The sequence below is a fragment of the Phoca vitulina genome, unplaced genomic scaffold, assembly GCF_004348235.1.
Source record: "Phoca vitulina isolate PV1807 unplaced genomic scaffold, GSC_HSeal_1.0 scaffold5, whole genome shotgun sequence".
NCBI classification, from domain to species: Eukaryota; Metazoa; Chordata; class Mammalia; order Carnivora; family Phocidae; genus Phoca; species Phoca vitulina.
The window spans coordinates 72,530,802-72,545,917 of NW_022589708.1; the positions used below are offsets into that span (position 1 = coordinate 72,530,802).

The window sequence follows — 15,116 nt, forward strand, 5'->3', positions numbered from 1 at the left end:
GAGCTGGGTTTGCTCATTGCCTCTGGGCCCTCTAGGAAATGTATGTATGTATACTACCCTCCCCCCCAACACACACAACACTATTTATCTCTTTATCACCTCTACATCTACCTACTTACCTATCTTATATCACCATAAATTCATGCTGATAATTCTGATCTCAATTCAGCATCAAAGGGTTTATTCTACCTTTTCCTCTTTCCATATTTGTACTTCTCTCTCTGATAGTAAGAAACCTGGGTCTCATTATCTATAATAATTGACTTATGTAAACCTGGTATATACATAAACTAATTTCAGAATTGCTAACCCACATTCCAGTGAGAAACAGATTTACTAACTAGAATACAGTCTTTGTGTACAATTCTTTTTGTCTTTAATCTTACAGTATCCGATGTAGTATTTTTCAGTTACTTATTTTAGTTCTTTTCTTTCTCACCCCCTTCACCATGGTTACGTTATTTATCTGTAATATAATTAAATATTTTTTGGCATTCCATTTTGAGTTCCCCCAAAATCCTGGTTGGTTTTAATTGTTTATTTTTTTGAGTATGTGAAACATGATTATGGTCCTAAAATCCAAAGGCATATAAAAAGATACACTCAAAGAAGTATTACTCCCTCTTCATATCTATAACCAAGTTTCCATCCTTTTCCCACTTACCTCTTGTATGTAGCCAATCCCTTCAGATTTTTTTTTTTTTTTTTTTTTTTTTTTTGAGAGAGAGAGAGTATGTGCGGGTGGCAGGGGGAGGGGTAGAGGGAGAGAGAGAATCCCAAGCAGGCTCCATGCCCAGTGTGGAGCATGACAAGGAGCTTGATCCCATGACCCTGAGATCATGACCTAAACAGAAATCAAGAGTTGGATGCTTAACTGACTCAGCCACCCAGGTGCCCCCACTTTAGATTTTTTTTATCTTATTCCTAGATTTCTTGTGCACAAATGAGCAGATACATGTGTATTTTCTCAATCCCCTTCTTTCTTACATGAGGTGTAGTGTACATGAAAGTTTATACTTTTTTCCCTTTTCTTCACCTAACAGTATATCTAGGAGATCACTCCAAATCAGTTCATGGACATTGTCCTCATACTTCTTTATAGCTGCATAGTACTCCATTATATGGAAGTACCATGGTTTATCCAACCACTCTTCTGTGTATGAGCATTTAGGTGGTTTCTAGTATTTTGCAATTACTTGTTTATAGGTATAGTCCTTGAAGTGGGATTGTTGGCTCAAAGGATGAGTGCACACGTAGTTTCATTAGCTATTACCAAATGTTCCTCCAAAAGGGTCACACTGGTTTGCATTCCTCCAGAAATATATGAGAATAGCTGTTTCTTCACAGCTATTATTCACGCAATGTGTTGTCATACTTAAAATTTTGGGCAGGTTGATACATGAGAAGTGTGATATCTCAGTGTTGTTTTAATTTACGTCTTAGAATTATAACTGAGTTTGAACATTTTATTCGTATCTTCAAGGGCTATTCTTTATATCTTTCTTGGGTTAATTGTCTATTCCGTTCTTTTCCCCATTTTTCTACTGTGTTTTGGTCCTGCGTCCCTCATTGTTAAAAAGTTCTTTATATATTGGGGGCATTTTATTGGTAATATATGTTGCAAATATTTTCTTCTAGTATGTCAGATTTTTTCATTTTGTTTTGTTTTGTTTTCACTCTATTCTGTGCCTATCTTTTAAGATCCAGCTCAATTTCTGGACTTCACTTAAGCCTCCCCACCCCCACCATCCCAGCTTGGAAGTTACTTCTCCCTCCTCCGAAGTTCCAGGGCACTTAAATTTACCTTTCAAAGTAGTTGGTATCTTTTTATGGGGCACATCATATTTCACCTGGTGTTTTAGCTATTCCTTCCTACTAGATGTGAAACCCTTTAAGGACAAGATCAATGTCTTTTCTTCCTAGTCCCATAGTGCCCAATAGATGGTCTAGCACTTATCAGATATTGAAAAAATGAACTTATCAGTTACTTACTGAATAAATGGACAAGTAAAACCAGAAGTATGGCTTATGATCAGTAGCAGAAGACCTACCCTGCTCTTCACCTGAGGAAGCTTGTGGGTATGTGTTTGTGTGTATGCATGCACATGTGTGTGTAGGCATACTATACTACGTGTTTGGAGGGTAGGAGGTGAAGGGTCCAGAGACAGAAGTTCCTACCACACCCTCCTTTCAGTATATCTCAATTACTTAAAGCAGGCAAGAAGTGTGGTGGTAGCAATGAGCCTATGGGGTATCTGCCCAGAAAATATTTAGGTTTTTAAATTCCCTCTAACATGGATACCAATTTACTATTACTATGTAGACTCTTTTTTTTAAAATTATTTTTTAAAGATTTTATTTATTTATTTGACTGAGAGAGACACAGCGAGAGAGGGAACACAAGCAGGGCAAGTGGCAGGCAGAGGGAGAAGCAGGCTTCCTGCTGAGCAGGGAGCCCAATGCAGGGCTCGATCCCAGGACCCAGGGACCATGACCCGAGCCGAAGGCAGACGCTTAACGACTGAGCCACCCAGGTGCCCCTACTATGGAGATTCTTATCTACATACCAATAATCACAAAAACAGTCACCTTTGTATTATGAATTTTATGATTATTTTTTTTTTTTTTTTTTAAGATTTTTTATTTATTTATTTGAGAGAGAGAGAATGAGAGAGAGCAAGCACATGAGAGGGGGAGGGTCAGAGGGAGAAGCAGACTCCCTGCCGAGCAGGGAGCCCGATGCGGGACTCGATCCAGGGACTCCAGGATCATGACCTGAGCCGAAGGCAGTCGCTTAACCAACTGAGCCACCCAGGCGCCCTATGAATTTTATGATTATTGTTTGTATATTAGTTTGTTAGAGCTGCTGCACCAGAGTATCACAGCCTGGGTGACTTAAAAAACAAATGTATTGTCTCATAGTTCTAGAAGCTAGAAGTCTGAAATCGAGATGTCATCAGGGTTGGTTCTTTCTGAAGGCTGTGAGGGAGGGATCTGTTCCAGGCCTCTCTCCTTGGCTCATAGAGGTTCATCTTCATATTCACATGGCGCTCTTCCTGGTGCATGTCTTCTTCAAATTTCCTCTTCTTATATGAACCCACCCCAACAGCCTCATTTTAACTTGATTACCTGTGGAAAGGCCTTGTGTCTAAATAAGGTCACATTCTGAGGTAGTAGGGGTTGGGAGTCAACACCTGAATTTCAAGGGGACACAATTCAACCCATAATGGTATGTAAAGCATATTGGAAATGCAGCCTATAGTTATCTATCTTTTTTTTTTTAAAGATTTCGTTTGTTTATTTGAGAGAAAGAGAACACAAGCATGGGGAGAGGCAGAGGGAGAAGCAGACTCCCCACTGAGTAGGGAGCCCAACATGGGGCTTGATTCCCAGGACCCTGAGATCATGAGCTGAGCCGAAGGCAGGCGCTTTACCGACTCAGCCACCCAGGTGCTCCTATCTCTTCTCTAGAGAATTGTAAATAATAGGATTTTCAGTCAGTAATGTGTTCTCCTGTGTTGCGGGCGGTATGTCAACACGAATCTATTTGATAAAGGTCCCAGCTAAGAAGAGGATGTAAAAACGTGCACTAATAGTGAATTCACCTTGTTTCCACACAGGCGTCAGAACCCCCAGAAGACCTCGGGTGCGCCTTGAAGCCTGAGAGCACAGAGGGAGTCTATGGAGCAGCGGCCGTGGAAGTGGACATGTTGGCATCCATCACGCTGCAAGTACTGGTCAACACCCCAGGGAACATTTCCTGTCTCTGGGTCTTTAAACACAGCTCCCTGAATTGCCAGCCACACTTTGATTTACAAAACAGGTAAGTGGGGAGCACCCACAAGGATTTTGGGAGGAAAACTTCCCTGCGTAGCATGTAGTTCATATGGAGTTTCTTTTCAAATGTCTATCCATAGCCATCGTAACTCTTATCTCCAGTGAAATAATGAACTAAAAATATAGTTAGGGCATGAATATGTGGCATTATGTGCTTATCAAACCTATAGCATGTATAACACAGAAAGTGAACTCTAGTGTAAACTATGAACTTGAGTTAGTACCAATGTTGGTTCACCAATGGTAACAAATATACCACACCTAGGCAAGATGTTAATAATAGGGAAAATGTGTGTGTGTGTGTGTGTGTGTGTGTTGGGGGGGGAACGTATGTGGGATCTCTCTGTACTTTCCACTCAATTTTTCCATAAATCTAAAATTACTCTGAAAAATAAAGCCTATGAACTTAAAAAATTACATATAGATATAGTTAGGGCCTAAGAAGGCAGTGAGTGGCTGGAAAAATGTAAAACAAACAGTGAAAGAATATTTGGGATTTTTACAGTGTCTTGTTTTTTTAATTGGATCTTGTCTTAAAGATAAAAAGTTAGAAAATGTCCATTACTTTCTACTTCAAGTAGCCAGAAGCTTCTTTCTGGGAAATGCTTGGGGAAAGAACATTTGGTTTTAATCTCTTTTGTTTCACAACACGATGAGCAGAATTGCCGGTGACATCCACAAAGTATTTTAGTAAGAAATTGATCTGGGTATGAGGAACGTGGGTCTCATGATCCAGAAAAATATCTCAGCCAAGAATTGTGATGAATGGCCAAGTCTGTATCTAACTCTGAGCTGATTGCTGCCCCCTGCTGTCTCGGTCCCTCTTGCTGAGACCAGATAGGGGCAGGAAGAAAGAGGCACAAGTCGTTCAAATGCCCACTCGATAATTCTAAGGCTACTTTTCTCTCCAGTTCTTGGGGGTGTTCTGGTGCCCCAGGGTGTAGAGGAGGTTCTGTCTTTCCAGGAACAGTCAGTAAGTGGTACCCAAATGGCCTACAGGGGGTATCCTGCCTGACTGATGTATGGGGGGGACATCTCTGTGACTGACTTGTACCAAATTGTTTGCATTTGTTTCTTTAAGGTCAAACAAACTCATAAGTAATTTTTAGGACAGTGGCTATAATTCTGAAGTTTGGTTCCAAATCTTGGAACACATTCATTTTCCTTTCCTCTTTTGAGACTGTATTACTCACTTCTGTTTTTTGGTTATTTGTACCTTGGGGTTAAACCAAAGCACTCTTCTATTAAAAATTTTGGCTTAAAGAAATGTTCTGGTAATCTTCTTAAAATTTTATGCCACAACAGTTCTCCCTGGATTGAGACCAAAAAGCAAATGTAGGGTTCTTGTCATTCCATGAGAGGTTGCTTTCTTTGATTTAGGACCGACGGTCCCATTTGTTAGTCCACATTATAGGTCTTATGTGGATTAGTTAACTTAGTACCAAAACTATTTAGCAGCTTGTCCATGGTAGAGAATTACAGAAATTTAGCTCTGGACTCATGGCCAGAAAGCTTGAACACCTAGGCTTTGATCACTGTCTTCCAGTTGTGTATGATATGCATTAAGTGTTCACAAATGATACCAGGAGAACAAATGGTTCAGAGAAAGAAAGCACATCACCAGAATATCTGCAGGCACAATTCAAATACATATCCTACTAACGTATTGTCAGTATGAACGCAAGCACAAGTATTCTAGAACCAAGCAGCTTAGAGCTCTACGGCGGGGCAGGGCGGGGCGGGGCGGGGCGGGGCGTCTCTGACATAATGTGCACTTGGATTGCCTGGGGACCTTGTTCAAGTGCTGATCCTGATTCAGTGGGTCTGGGCAGGGCCTGAGAGTCTGCATATCAGTCAACACTCAGCTGAGGCTAACACTTGGAGAAATTCTACACTCTGAGTAATGAGCATCTAAAGGTCAGGAAGTGTAAATTTACACCCAGCATTACTCAACAAACTATTAGAGAATATCGTAAGCTTTAATGAGAACAGGTATCACCGAACACATCGAAGCTGTTTCTTGGAAAATATTGCTCCCAGCCAAATTTCTCTCTATCGGGTATCTAAAAAGTTAAAGGCCAAACACTGAGCCATCTTTCTCCTTACATATATGTGATTTTCTCCTTTACATAGGATAATGCCTTGTGTTAGATTTTGCTTGAATTCTTTCACCTACAGAGAGAGTCACACAAAACAGAATGTTCCTTATCTCTGTATATCTTGCTCATACAGTCATCTGGGTCCGCAAGTGGGGAACTGAGACTGGTGGCCAGGTAACTGAGCAACATGACTGTAGAGATGCTTGTCGCTGAGGGGAACGGTCCGTTACTACTGGTGGGAGTGTACCCCCAAGCCTGTGCATTTTGGGATGGGAGATCCCCCCGCCCAGAGGCCCGAGAAGCACGAGGTGAAGGTGCTGGAATGGAGGTCACTCACTCTGAAGGGAGGGCTTGGATTAAGTCAGAGTCAAACTAACGAGGCTCCGGCAGAGTGAGAAGCTGCCAGCCCCCTGTGCCACAGTCAGAGATGGAATGTGGGGGGCCCCCTGAGCCGCCCGCTGACTCAGGATGAAATTTTATGTTTTAGTTTCACACGTTTTCCAAAATAACCAGTTCTCTTTCTTGTTATTTTTCAGAGGAGTTGTTTCCATGGTCATTTTGAAAATGACAGAAACCCAAGCTGGAGAATACCTACTTTTCATTCAGAGTGAAGCTACCAATTACACAGTATTGTTTACAGTGAGTATAAGAAGTAAGTGCACCTGGCTACTCAGTATTCCATTGTACCAGCTGCTGAGGACACAATATTCCGATTTCCCTCAATATGTAGTTGAATGGATTAATTCACTTCAGCCATCCATATAACCCATTGACACTCTGGCATAACCCGTGGACTATCAGAATGAGCACTCTTGAAAACCCAGGACACTCTCTGTTCAGCCCTCCCCAACCCCCATCTTTTCAGTGACATGACTGACAGGGAAGAAATGGAAAACATTTTGACCTTGACCTTGGAGTTAGAAGTCCTGGGTTCTTATTCTGGATCTGTTCCTACCACCTTTGGCAGGTCACTTAATCTCTCTGAACCTCAAATTTCCTATCTGTAAAATGGGGATAAAAATACATACCTCACGGGATTGTAAGATCTTCGCACCATCCGCTAGAGCTCTCTGAGATATGAAAATGTCTGTGTCTGTTCTAACAAGGTAGTCGCTAGCCGCACGTTGCTATTGAACACTTGACATGTGGCCAGTGTGACTGAGGACCCCAGTGTTAATTTTATTCATGTTAAGGAGTTAAAAATTAAACTTAAATAACCACATGGAGCTCGTGGTTACTTGATTTATATAAATGCTAGATCACTACGCAAACTGCCAGGAACAATCCAAATGTTCTTATCCACGGAGGCAACTGTGTGGTTGGCAGAATCACCACATGCATGTGCCTTCTGGCTTCTTGTTTCCTCCCAATTATGCGCAGTTCTAGCAATTGCACAGACTCAGCACGGTATACGCTGAACACTTCACCTCACATGACACGCAGGGACTAGAGGTAGGTGCCTTCATATACGTCCTACTGCCTTTAAGGACCAAGGCAGTGCTCCCAAAAGTCTGGTTTATGCCATTTTATTTTATTTTATTTTTTTAAGATTTTATTTATTTATTTGAGCAAGAGAGAGAGAGCACAAGCAGGGGGCGTGGCAGGCAGAGAGAGAGGGAGAGGCAGGCTCTCCGCTGAGCAGGGACCCCGATGCGGGGCTCGATCCCAGGACCCCGGGATCATGACCTGAGCCAAAGGCAAATGCTTAACCAACTGAGCCACCCAGGCGCCCCTATGCCATTTTAAATTAGTTCCCTGGCCACACCTGAGTACTAGGCCCTCTCTTCCTTGTCAGCGACGTGAAGGCACAAAGCCAGGGTGTGGTGCATGAGCGTCCAGCCCATGGAGGTGCGCTGGCTCAGGGATAGCCATGGACGGTGTTCTGCACGTACCATCTTTGCTGAGGGGGGATGCCGCACGTACCACCACATTGCCTCACAGCAATCCCGCCTTCACGCGGGTGGGAAAACGGACACACTGGGTGGACACCACTAGAGGCCAGGTCTACACGGTCTGCACCACACTGCACTGGGGCTTGTGGTCGTAGTTGCTAACAGAAAGAGCACCTGTGGCCATTTAGATTCCCAGAAGTATCATCTTAACTGGGGCCGGGCTGGGGTGGTAGGTTTCTAAAATCGGCCTGTAAGGCAAAAAATCTGGTAAAGTCAACATTTGTCAAAATTTCTGAAAAGCCCTTCAGTTTACTCTGAAATTTATAGGACCAGAGGCCTAGAAGCTCAAAAATCAAGAGGTACCATTTGTTTCTCTTTGATTTTGGTCTTGTTCCCTGTCCCCTCCTCAGTACCTGACCCCACTCTGTGGGACAGCGAGTCTGTGTGCTTCAGGTGGGAAGGGAATCAGAGATTCCTTGCTTGCTCTCTTTCTTTTTTTGCCAGTTGAATTTGTGTCAGATAAGTGGTGTCTGTTGTTGTCTCTATTTATATGTAGGGTATCTTCTTTTCACTTAAGATTTATAGTGTAAAAATATGACAACAACTATTCAAGTAAATTGTAACGTGCTTTTAGCATTCTGGGTGGTGAGGTTAAAAAAAAAAAATCAGGTGGGGGAGTCTTGGCAACAGTCAATGTGAAAAAGAGGAAAGGGTTTACTAGCAAACCACAGGTTTAGCAGTAACCAGCAGTTAAGGCCTGGTTGCTAAAAAAAAAAAAAAAAAAAAGAAAAGAAAAAAAAGGAAAGCTGAACCTTGGCAGCATTCATGAGAATGGAATGTCTAGGTTCAGGAAATGAATGGATGATTTTTCTTCTCAGACGGATATTGACAAAACACAGCAACCAGATAGTGACGAACTTGGAATTTCTTAAATTCAAACAGCTGAAGGACTTGAGAATGTTTAGCACAGAGAAGGAAATATTTTGAAGGGAGGAGACTGCTGACAGTGTAATGTAATGTACTTTTCTGGCATATGAGTCAAGGAACCGGGCCTAACTAGTTAAAATACCTTGGATGGTGGGGGGGGGGGGGGGGGGGGCGGGGGGTGCCTGGATGGCTCAGTTCGTTGGGTGACTGACTCTTAGTTTCAGCTTGGGTCATGATCTCGGGATCTTGGGCTGCCCGTTCAGCTCAGAGTCTGCTTGTCCCTCTCCCTCACCCCGCTTGCACTCTCTCCATCTCTCTCTTCCCCTCTCTCTCTCCAATAGATAAATAAATCAAATCTTTAAAAAATAATATTAAAAATAAAATACTTTGGACGGTAATTATCTCCCTTGACCTTTGTTTCTGATTTTCAATATCTGAAAGATTTTCATGTGGAAATAAACTACACTTAAAAAAAATGCTCTAGAGGGTAGAATTGGGACCAATGGTCAGAAATTGCAGGAAAGAATAAAAACCACCACATACTGAAAAAAGATACTTGCAATTCACTTAATCAACAAAGGATTAATAATCATAATAGGTAAAGAGCTTCTATAAATCAATAAGAAAAAAACAAAAATGAACAAAAGACAAGTGGGCATTTCACTTTCAGAACATGAAAACTAAATGGTCAATAAATATGTTAAAATAATTAACTGAGAAAACCAAATTAAGACCACACTGAGAGGGGAGCTTGGGGGGCTCAGTCGGTTAAGAGTCTACCTTTGGCTCAGGTCATGGTCCGAGGCTTCTGGGCTCCCTGCTCAGCGGAGAGCCTGCTTCTCCCTCTCCCTCTTCTCCTCCTCTTGCTTGTGCTCTCTCTCTCTCTCTCTGTCTGACACATAAATAAATAAAATCTTTTAAAAAAAAAGACCACTGAGATACTATTTTATACCCACTAGATTGTTGAAAATTAAGAAGTCTTGTATACTTGGTGAGTGTACAGAGAGAGCAACAGGAAATCTCATGTCCTGCTGCATAAGTTAAATTAGTACAACCCCTTTGGAAACAGATTATCGTTATGTGTAAAGCAGAACGTGCTCATATCATACAAACCAGCAGTTCCCCTCCTAGGTGTATTATTAAAGAAACTTAAACACCTGCCTCAGTAGAAATGTACAGAATGTTCATAGCACCATTGTTGGTAAATACAACAGACTCGTAACAAACTAAATGTCCACTGCAAGAAAATGGAATAATAGATGGTAATACATTCACTGATGGAATACTATGTAGCAGTAAAAAAATGAATGTAGTATAGCTACATGCAAAACCATGGATGAATCAACAACATAAGGTTGGATGAGAAAATGAAGTTACGGAAGGCTACGTATAGAGGGATACCATGTTTTGAAGATCAGAAACAAACAAAGCAAACCAATATATTGTTTGGGGACACACATCTATGTGGTGAAAATATTTTTAAAAGCACAGGTATGATAAACACAAAATTCAGGTTAAAGGTTACCTAGGGTTGAGATGGTGGGGAGCATAAAAGTAGATTTGAAGATATTAATATTCCAGTTACTAAGTTGGAAATGGGTCTATGGGCATTTGCATTTATATTATGCTTCAAAATTTACACTTCATATATTCTTTTGTGTGCGTATAAATATATATATATATATATATGTATTACATAATATTTTTAAACAAAATGTATTATAAGGCCAGAGATTGGAATTTAGAACAGGGAAACTTTCTTTTAAAGGAAAAGGTTTCTTGAAAAATGCAATGATCTACCCTGGGAGGTAGTGAACTCCTGTCGCTAGAGGGGTCCACGCAGAAGTGGAAAGTTTGTATGTTAAGCATTGTGGGGAGCAGAGGATGGGGGGAGGTATGATGGTCCAAAAAGAATGGGAGGCCAAACTGAACCTCTCAATTCTGTTCCAATTCTAACTCTATCCTACTGTATTTCTGTGTTTTTAAATCAGTATATTTCTCCCTAGTTCTAGATAAAGTCATGGGAAGAAAGTTGGGTCTTCAATATATGGGCTTGAAACTTTATGTTATTTCTGGTTTTCTTTTTCCTATGCAAATCACTATTTGTATTTTTACATGACCTCACTCCACTTAAGTTTAGTTGCCTGTAGGTTTAGGAAATACCCCAAGAAATTAGCTAAGAGGACAAATGCTAAAGTTGGCATTTCAGCCAGAGTTGAATTTAATATATTGGAAAGGAGGGGATGTATTATTGTATATATTTGGAGGGGAGCAGAAGATGCTGCTATGGTATAGAATATGTAACTTTCCTTAATGATGTAGAATTCTTTTTTTGAGGGGGCCGCTAAGACAATTAGTTTTAAAATATTAAAATGTTACTAATTTATGATGCTCTAGATACACTGCTTTACACATTAAGGAGACCTTACTTTAGAAAAATGGAAAATCAGGATGCCCTGGTCTGCATATCTGAGAGCGTTCCAGAACCGACCGTGGAATGGGTGTTCTGCGATTCACAGAGTGAAAGGTATGACGTTTTATAGAGGTAATTGCTATTATAGCTTTACTTTTTGGTCTTTTTCTAATATAGTTGACATCATACTGTATGCATCAGTTGGCTCATCAGAAGAATGGGGATGGGAAAAGGACTTACCTTATGCTACAGTGATGAAATGAATCGATACATGTGAGGCTCATCAAATGGCTGGCGCCTGGCAGATAATACCATATAAATGTTTACTTTTGTTTTTCACACGTGCCATAGCTAAGTTCTCACAAAGTAGAATTCATGCAGTTTGAACTAATAAAAGTTTACTAAACAATTTTAGTGAAAAATGGGACTAAGAAGGAGAAAAGGTAAAAAGTTAGGTTACCAAATGATACGAATGTGATCACAAATTTTAGAGGAAAAAGAAGAGATTACCTGTAGATACATATGTAACCTGTGCATGGGGCCGGGGCGGGGGCGGGGGGGAAAGATGGGCAATCTACACCCCAAAATAATAATAGTTGTTATCTCAGGGTGGTAGGAATATGGACAATTTAAAATTCTTTTCTTTGGGTTTTTCTGTATTTTCCAAAATTTCTACAAGAACCCAATTATTGTTGTCTTATAATAAGAAAAAAATACCCTGAAGGAACGATACGTCAACAAAGAAAAGAATGCATTTGACTAAAGTGATAAGGGGGAGGGAAGGCTCCAAAAGCGTGCTTTCGGAAAGGCAGCGGTTAGGGAAACTCTCAGGGAGGAATCCAAGTCTGTCTTATGCTGAGAAGGGGGTGTGAGGGCGTGGGGGTAGGGATGAGGAGGTGAGGGTGGGGCGAGGGGGGTTGTGGGGGGCCTGGGGGTAGGGAGCTGAGGGGGTAGGGGCGCGGGTGGCGGTGGTGAGGCGGTGGAGTGGGGGGCAGGGGGTGGGCGGCGTGGCGGTGGGGATAAAGAGGTGAGGGTGGGGGCTGAGGAGGGATGAGGGTCTGAGGAAGCGTGGGAGGGTGGACGGGTGGTGGTGAGGGGTACCGTGTCAGGTCCCGAGACCCGCCGACTTCCCTCCTGAGTCATGCCTCGCCTCTTCCCGGTGAGCTCTACGGGCGGGTGACTTCGGCAACTTTCTTCTCTTCCTGTCCCTCAAAGTCCTCTTCTGGGCTTGAAAGAAAAGATACCCACCTTTGTTAGGCCATATTGAAACCTAATGGTGCTTTTCCTTTTCTCTTGTCTTTTTTCCCTCTTTCTGTCTGTCTTCTTTCTCCATTCTTTCTCTCGCTAAACAACAACAACAAAAGAGGTCACCAAAGCCCCCCAAATTTAAACTTACATAAAAATGTATGTAATCTGGGGTTCCTGGCTGGCTCAGTCCGGAGAATGTGGGACTCTTGATCTCCTATGGTGAGTTCGAGCCCCACCTTGAGGGTAGAGCTCACCAAAAAAAAAAAGAAAGAAGGAAAGAAAGAAAGAAAGAAAAGAAAAAAGTATGTAATTCTGTCTAGTGTTATTCTCGTTTCTTTTTTTTCTTTTTTTAGTGTTATTCTAATTGGTTGAAATAATGAGTAACTAGAAATCTTAGTAGATTTGGGTTTATTTTGGGTTTCTCTTAAACAGGCTCTAGAACCTTTCACTTTGTTTTTCTCCTTCACTTTCGTTTGTAATTTTAAAAGGTGTTTGGTCAGAAGGCTCTTTTTTTCTAATTGCAGCTGTAAAGGCGAGAGTCCAGTCGTTGTTACAAAGGAGGAAAGCGTACTTCATGAACTGTTTGGAACAGATATAAGGTGCTGTGCAAGAAACGAGCTGGGCAGGGAGTGTACCAAGCTGTTCACAATAGGTAGGACCATGAGACGGGGTTCTTCTCTTTTCAGTGACTATTCCTTAGGAAAAACCCGAGGTGGACAGTGACTGCTTAGGTCATCATTCACCTTCAGAGCTGCCATAGTTCTTTATGCCACTTAGAATATTTTGGATTCAGAACTGCTGATTTCTTTATGAAAGGGTAGACAGTCTCTAAAGGATTCTTCTATCCAAGCAGCTCGTAACATTTGAGATGACAGTAAAATCTTTGGTCTTCAGAATGTTCGGCATGTATTTTGCATTGAGGGAAAAAAGAAATCACCTTGTTTTCTCACTCGGGATGTTTTCCTCCTTCCAGATCTAAATCAAACGCCTCAGACCACACCGCCACAGTTGTTTCTGAAAGTAGGTGAACCCTTATGGATAAGGTGCAAAGCTGTTCATGTAAACCATGGATTCGGACTCAGCTGGGAGCTAGAAAATAAAGCACTGGAGGAGGTAAGATGACAAGTTTGCATTCTGAAACTGCAGACACAACGACTGAATAGTACGGGTTGAAGTCATTAAATTCAAACTCTGTTTTATTAAAATCTAGGGCAGCTACTTTGAGATGAGTACCTATTCCACAAACAGAACTATGATACGGATTCTGTTTGCTTTTGTATCATCAGTGGGAAGAAACAACACTGGCTATTACACTTGCTCCTCTTCAGAACATCCCAGTAAATCAGCTTTGGTTACCATCATAGGTAATGCAGGCTGCTCACGCAATCTTTATTGATCCTTTTAGTTGCTTTAGTGTGGAGTGTGAGGTATGTACTGCAAATTCGGATATCAGTATACGTTCGTGTCAAAAAGCTGAGAACGAAACTGACATAGAATAGTTTTGTAAGTAGAAGCTGCTTGCACCCTTCCTTTTCCACTTAAACCGTGCTCGCTTGAATGCCACTGTCTTTGCACTGTCATTATAATGTGACCATCTGTTTGTGAATGTTTGTCTGCCAATAGACTTTAAGTTTCCGAAGGACGGGAATAATCCCTTCTATCCTTGTGGTCCCAGAACCTGGCAGAGAGCCTGACACGAAATAGGCACCTAATAAACTTGTTCTGAGAACCAAGGGTGATGAGCAATGACAGAGAGAAGGGACAAGCACTTAGATGCACGGAAATTGGGTGGGCTGCTTAGGATTGGAAAATAACCACGCTTCGGTAATCTCAGATCAGGTGGCAGCCTCCAGCCATACTGAGAATGCTAGGAAATGAGGTGATTCTCGTACCAAACTAATAAGGAAGTGCTCCGTAAAGAAACCTGATGAATACTGCTGGCTAGATTGTTTTATTTGTGCCCGAGATGATTTTATGTGGGACGTGTCACTCACTGAGAGAGCTGTTTTCACTCAGCAGAGGGCTTCCAAATTCTGCTAGTCGATCCCCCCGCTCATGTACATGCTTGGCTGGGCTGGGGGAGCCCTTCGATCTCTTGAAATTGTCCACAAAATCCGGAGGTTGATTTATATACATTTCTTTGGGAAGGGAGTCAATTATTCATATCCAATTCTTAGAGGAATCTTGACTGTAGAAGGTGAGGAACCCAGGCTTATAACTGGGGATAGGACTCCTGTATTTCTTGTCGGACTATCAATTCTGACCTGCGGCACGCCCACATCTGAGTTTTCTTATGTTAAACTGATGAATAAAAATTTATTGTATCTTTTCAATGTATGTCCATATGGATCCCATCTAATTTATAAATGTACTTTTTTTTTTTTTTTTTTACAGAAAAGGGATTTATAAATGCTTCCAAATCAAGTGAAGATTATGAGATTGACCAGTATGAGGAGTTTTGTTTTTCTGTCAGGTTTAAAGCATACCCACAAATCAGATGTACATGGACCTTCTCTCAAAAATCGTTTCCTTGTGAGCAGAGTGGCCTTGATGATGGGTACAGGTGAGCCAACAAAGAGCTCAGGGGCTCGCCTGGCTTAGCGAAACCCTCCTTCTTGCCCCCAGAAGAGCAGTTTTGTATTACAAGTTTATATATTACTGAGTTGACGTTGAAGATGAGAAAAGAAAAAGCAGAGATGA

At 41.6% G+C, this 15,116-nt stretch overlaps 1 protein-coding gene across 4 annotated transcripts in view; it reads left to right on the forward strand.

Moving 5' to 3' along the window:
* FLT3 (fms related receptor tyrosine kinase 3) overlaps nucleotides 1-15,116 on the forward strand; it is a 110,508-nt gene that overhangs the window by 63,240 nt on the left and 32,152 nt on the right. For all 4 annotated transcript variants that reach the window (XR_004299258.1, XR_004299257.1, XM_032403282.1 and 1 more), the window contains 7 exons: nucleotides 3,621-3,823; nucleotides 6,473-6,588; nucleotides 11,153-11,282; nucleotides 12,941-13,068; nucleotides 13,390-13,529; nucleotides 13,627-13,780; nucleotides 14,811-14,979. Coding sequence is in view for 2 of the 4 variants with exons in the window: in XM_032403282.1 (XP_032259173.1) it covers nucleotides 3,621-3,823; nucleotides 6,473-6,588; nucleotides 11,153-11,282; nucleotides 12,941-13,068; nucleotides 13,390-13,529; nucleotides 13,627-13,780; nucleotides 14,811-14,979 (1,040 nt within the window). In the remaining 2 variants the exon portion in view is untranslated. The remainder of the gene's footprint in view (nucleotides 1-3,620; nucleotides 3,824-6,472; nucleotides 6,589-11,152; nucleotides 11,283-12,940; nucleotides 13,069-13,389; nucleotides 13,530-13,626; nucleotides 13,781-14,810; nucleotides 14,980-15,116) is intronic.